This window comes from Mizuhopecten yessoensis, unplaced genomic scaffold (genome assembly GCF_002113885.1).
Source record: "Mizuhopecten yessoensis strain PY_sf001 unplaced genomic scaffold, ASM211388v2 scaffold11135, whole genome shotgun sequence".
In the NCBI taxonomy this organism is placed as follows: Eukaryota; Metazoa; Mollusca; class Bivalvia; order Pectinida; family Pectinidae; genus Mizuhopecten; species Mizuhopecten yessoensis.
The window spans coordinates 28,531-34,617 of record NW_018408897.1 but is presented as its reverse complement, the minus strand read 5'-3'; the positions used below and the strand labels follow the sequence as shown (position 1 = coordinate 34,617).

The window sequence follows — 6,087 nt, the reverse complement described above, 5'->3', positions numbered from 1 at the left end:
GAGGTAACTGTGGTTAGATCTAGAGGTAACTGTGGTTAGATCTAGAGGTAACTGTGGTTAGATCTCGAGGTAACTGTGGTTAGATCTACAGATAACTGGCTAGATCTAGAGGTAATTGTGGTTAGATCTAGAGGTAACTGTGGTTAGATCTACAGATAACTGTGGTTAGATCAAGAGGTAACTCTGGTTAGATCTACAGATAACTGTGGTTAGATCAAGAGGTAACTCTGGTTAGATCTACAGATAACTGTGGTTAGATCTAGAGGTAAATGTGGTTAGATCTAAAGGTAACTGGTTAGATCTAGAGGTAACTGTGGTTAGATCTAGAGGTAACTGTGGTTAGATCTTGAGGTAATTGTGGTTAGATCTCGAGGTAACTGTGGTTAGATCTTGAGGTAATTGTGGTTAGATCTAGTGGTAACTATGGTTAGATCTCAAGGTAACTGTGGTTAGACCTCGAGGTAACTGTGGTTCGATCTCGAGGTAACTGTTGTTAGATCTAGAGGTAAGTGTGGTTAGATCTAGAGTTAACTGTGGTCAGATCTCGAGGTAACTGTTGTTAGATCTAGAGGTAAGTGTGGTTAGATCTAGAGGCAATTGTGGTTAGATCTAGTGGTAACTATGGTTAGATCTCAAGGTAACTGTGGTTAGACCTCGAGGTAACTGTGGTTCGATCTCGAGGTAACTGTGGTTCGATCTCGAGGTAACTGTTGTTAGATCTAGAGGTAATTTTGGTTAGATCTAGAGGTAACTGTGGTTAGATCTAGAGGTAACTGTGGTCAGATCTAGAGGTAACTGTGGTTAGATCTAAGGGTAACTGTGGTCAGATCTACAGATAACTGGTCAGAGCTAGATCTACAGATAACTGTGGTCAGATCTACAGATAACTGTGGTCAGATCTACAGATAACTGTGGTCAGAGCTAGATCTACAGATAACTGTAGTTAGATCTAGAGATAACTGCAGTTATCTTTGGACCTTACTGTTTTATTAACGTATATAATTCTAGTTACAATATCTGACTTGTTTCCTGAGATCATTATACACATTATGCACCTGTTATGAAGATAAAATAGTACTACTCTGGAGCACTTTGATTTCACAGATTAAACTTTCAGGGGATCAAACCTTTTAGGCTTTCTGCTCTGAACAAATTCAAATAGTCTAAATTTAATATATTACTTTGAAGAATAGGCAACAACTTTAAATAATACTTGGTGAGAAGGATGAGAAAAAGCAGGTTAATGTATCATACTAGTACATTCCCTTGTTGATCGTAAGGAGCCCCACTGATGGGATTATATTTGCTAATTTAGATTTCTGTTGAAAATTACTTACACAGTATTATTTGTTTTGTTTGTGTGGGTTTTTTTTCAAAAATTGCAATCCAACAGTCCAAGAAGTTATTTTGAAAAGTTGTGTCTCATTTATTTTTGTATGCAGGAAAAATTTGAAGCTCTGGTGATGAAAAGTGCTGCTTGCCAAAAAGATGCCAGTGGGATGAAGGCCTTATGGGACTCAGTGAGCGAGAGGATGTTTGGTTTGTCAGAGAGAGAGAAAGAGCTGGGACTTGGAGAGAAGGTTAGATATTAAATTTCACTTACATGAATTATATGTACATTTTCATTTTGTGAGAGAGAAGGCCGAGTACACAAACAATTGTTCATTAAAAACCGGAATGTGATCTTATTATCTAAACTATAAACAATACAGTGTATTGTTATAACAAAATGGTCGCTGTCATTATTAGTCAAACTATTTGAAATTATATTCACAGGGAACAACATCCTATTTTTCTGCCAACTGTGATTTAGACGATGCAAAGATTGCTCAAGAATTCCTGACAGCCAAGGTAAGTTGACATGCATTGATCAGTATACTAGAAGGAAAGATTATAGAAATATCAAATGTGTATACATGTCATTGTAAGCTTCACAATTCATGTCAGATATATTTCAATATGGTTAACAATACCCGATAACCCTGGGACCACTCTAGCACTTGATTTGATGTGTGAGAAGAAAAAGGGAAAAACAAAATTTTCTTCCTTTTAATGAAATAATAACTTAATAATTAATAATAAAATTAATTAATCCAGCCTTCTCCAAGTGTGAATGTCTTTGTATGTAACATGTATGTCGGTCAAAAGCTCTATAGAGTTTAGGTTATTTGTTTTTAAAATGCCCACCGACTTAAAATAAAATCTATCTTATCTTATCTTATCTCTTAGCATGCCTGAATATATTTTTAACTCTACCAAAAAAAAAAAATACTATATTACTCTTTAAAAGAGCATCTTGACATTATGGGATGGATGGAGTTGTTTTGCTGTGACTTTGTACTGTATACATGTAAAAGGATGAATAAAAAAAAATGAAATTGAAAAAAAGTTGACGAGGAAGCAATGGCTATATTGATTATTCGTATATACACTGGTATATCAATAATATTTATGACATGGTGATGTAAACAAAATAGTTTTATAAACACATGTTAAGTATCACCTAGCAGTGTTGTGATTGACTAGATTCTATGAAGCATGCTAGTTTTTATAGCAATCATGAATTAGCTGTTCAGTAGTCATATTAACAATATTTATTTTATAACCTTTGCAATCTCATTGAGAATTCTGTTAATTTATCAATTACCTGGTAAAATTTAATATATAAAAAATATAAAAAAATCTCTGTGGTAAAATATGATGTTGAGAACTACTGTTGGTCTACTTCAGGATCTGAGTCCATACAACACTAGACTATTCAAAACAACAGAGAAAGGAAAAACCTGTTACGAAGTAAAACTAGCATCCGCTGCAACAGGTGGTAAGTGCTGTGCTTTTTTTATTTCAATCTTTTTATATTTTATCTTTCCTGAAGATGATCGCCCACATAAAGTATTACATTTATAATACATAAATGGCTTACTAGATGACAGTAAAACCTTCAAGCTTAAATCTACCATGTTACTGATTGTGTAATGTATTGTATCCAAAACAAATGTTGCTGGTCAAGTTCCATTACCACACAATCCTTGAATTTCAAGAATTTCAACCTCGATACACAAATCTTCTCAGGACTCCTGGAATATGTCATGACAAAATTTGAAGGCTCGCGGCCGGTAAGCTATTTGATTGGTTTCAACTTACTTTCCAGTATGAAAATCTGTCAGACCAATTACTAGGCTGATACCTGTCCTATAAAGATTACTAAGGCACTGCGCACATCTTCAAAGCTTTTCAATTTTACTGTTATGCTGCCACATAACTCCCTTTGTTTATCATTTAGACATCAGACTAGTCTTCATGTATCATCCACAAGATGGTGGCTAAAAAGCCTTTGACTTTGTCATGACATATCCCAGGAATGCTAAGAAGATATGTTTATTGAGAGGCACCCTTGGATTTCGAGGATGTACACACTGTGGTGTGGTGCTAAAGTAGATACATGTCAACGACATAACTAAACCAGTCATAACTTAAACACAATTACACACGGCTGTATGGTGAGATCACAGAGATATTTCAAGGAAACATAACTTTCACACTCATCAATTTAAAACTCAAATGTTTTGTTACGTAATGCATGATGATTTTTTTGAACTTTTTATCCCTTATTTTTCTTTCACAATGTATTATTATCATGACTTATAGATGGAGTGATTCCAGGGTGTCAGGAGGGAATACTCGGATGTCACGAGTTTACACCAACTCTCACCTCAAAAGCCTGCACATTCCGTGTCACCAGGGGAGACTACTCTCAACTCATGTCCTTAGTAGTAGACAATCTCAAAAAGGCGCAGGTATACACAAATAAAGGGACGGAAAGATGAAATTTGATTCCAAGTAAAGTTCTCTTACTCTAGAGGTTATTTCTGGCTCTTCTCCTTGTATAGATTGTCTTGTATTTGTCAGGGATTACTGGTATATATTGTCTAGTATTTGTCAGAGATTACCTGTATATATTGTCTAGGATTTGTCAGAGATTAACTGTATATATTGTCTAGTATTTGTCAGGGATTACTTGTATAGTTTGTCTAGTATTTGTCAGGGATTGTCTTGTTTAGATTGTATAGTATTTGTCGGGGATTACTGGTATAGATTGTCTAGTAGTTGTCAGAGATTACTTGTATAGATTGTCTTGTATTTGTCAGGGATTACCTGTATGTATAGATTGTCTTGTATTTGTCAGAGATTACCTGTATAGATTGTCCAGTAGTTGTCAGGGATTACCTGTATAGATTGTCAAGTATTTGTCAGGGATTACCTGTATGTATAGATTGTCTTGTATTTGTCAGGGATTACCTGTATGTATAGATTGTCTTGTATTTGTCAGGGATTACTGGTATATATTGTCTAGTATTTGTTAGAGATTACCTGTATATATTGTCTAGTAGTTGTCAGAGATTACTTGTATAGATTGTCTAGTTTTTGTCAGAGATTACTTGTATAGATTGTCTAGTTTTTGTCAGAGATTACTTGTATAGATTGTCTTGTATTTGTCAGGGATTACTTGTATAGTTTGTCTAGTATTTGTCAGGGATTGGTATAGATTGTCTAGTAGTTGTCAGGGATTACCTGTATAGATTTTCCAGTATTTGTCAGGGATTACCTGTATATATAGATTGTCTTGTATTTGTCAGGGATTACCTGTATGTATAGATTGTCTTGTATTTGTCAGAGATTACCTGTATATATTGTCTAGTAGTTGTCAGAGATTACTTGTATAGATTGTCTTGTATTTGTCAGGGATTACTGGTATATATTGTCTAGTATTTGTCAGGGATTAATTGTATAGTTTGTCTAGTATTTGTCAGGGATTGGTATAGATTGTCTGGTATTTGTCAGGGATTGGTATAGATTGTCTGGTATTTGTCAGGGATTGGTATAGATTGTCTAGTAGTTGTCAGGGATTACCTGTATAGATTTTCCAGTATTTGTCAGGGATTACCTGTGTAGATTGTCTAGTATTTGTCAGGGATTACCTGTATAGATTGTCTAGTATTTGTCAGGGATTACCTGTATATATAGATTGTCTTGTATTTGTCAGGGATTACCTGTATAGATTGTCTAGTATTTGTCAGTGATTACCTGTATATATAGATTGTCTTGTATTTGTCAGGGATTACCTGTATAGATTGTCTGGTATTTGTCAGGGATTGGTATAGATTGTCTAGTATTTGTCAGGGATTACCTGTATAGATTGTCTAGTAGTTGTCAGAGACTACTTGTATAGATTGTCTAGTATTTGTCCGGGATTGGTATAGATCGTCTAGGATTTGTCAGGGATTGGTATAGATTGTCTGGTATTTGTCAGGGATTGGTATAGATTGTCTGGTATTTGTCAGGGATTACTTGTATAGATTGTCTAGTAGTTGTCAGAGATTACTTGTATAGATTGTCTAGTAGTTGTCAGAGACTACTTGTATAGATTGTCTAGTATTTGTCCGGGATTGGTATAGATCGTCTAGTATTTGTCAGGGATTGGTATAGATTGTCTGGTATTTGTCAGGGATTGGTATAGATTGTCTAGTATTTGTCAGGGATTGGTATAGATTGTCTGGTATTTGTCAGGGATTGGTATAGATTGTCTGGTATTTGTCAGGGATTGGTATAGATTGTCTGGTATTTGCCAGGGATTTGTATAGATTGTCTGGTATGGTATAGATTGTCTGGTATTTGTCACAAATTAGTATATGCATGATACATCTGAACTTTCTGTGTTGTGGCTGGACTATCATACCTGTACTCTTATACCCTCTGAATGACCTTTTAGCTATCCTTTTAGACCCTACATTTATGTTTCAGATGTCATTAATTAAAGTGTGCACCTGTCCCCTCCTAATAATTAGCTCACCTGGCACGAAGTGCCAAGTGAGCTTATGCCGTGGCACGGCATCCGTCATCCGTCCGTCCTCGTCCGTCAACTTTTCCTTTAAACAACTTCTTCTGAAGAACGGACAGGCCTAGAGTCATGATATTTGGCTGAAAGCTTCGTTGGTAGGAGCCCTACAAAGTTTGAGAACGAAAATGACCTTGACCTGTTTTCAAGGTCACAGGGGTCAAATATGTCAAAAACTTCAAACGACTTCT

The 6,087-nt window shown here is 35.6% G+C and overlaps 1 protein-coding gene across 1 annotated transcript in view; it reads left to right on the top strand.

Annotated features, from left to right (window-relative positions):
* The window catches only part of LOC110466501 (dipeptidyl peptidase 3-like), a 27,716-nt gene that overhangs the window by 5,560 nt on the left and 16,069 nt on the right, over nt 1-6,087 (top strand). The window contains exons 5-8 of the mRNA XM_021523026.1: nt 1,443-1,580; nt 1,777-1,851; nt 2,731-2,821; nt 3,649-3,797. Coding sequence (XP_021378701.1) covers nt 1,443-1,580; nt 1,777-1,851; nt 2,731-2,821; nt 3,649-3,797 — 453 coding nt within the window. The remainder of the gene's footprint in view (nt 1-1,442; nt 1,581-1,776; nt 1,852-2,730; nt 2,822-3,648; nt 3,798-6,087) is intronic.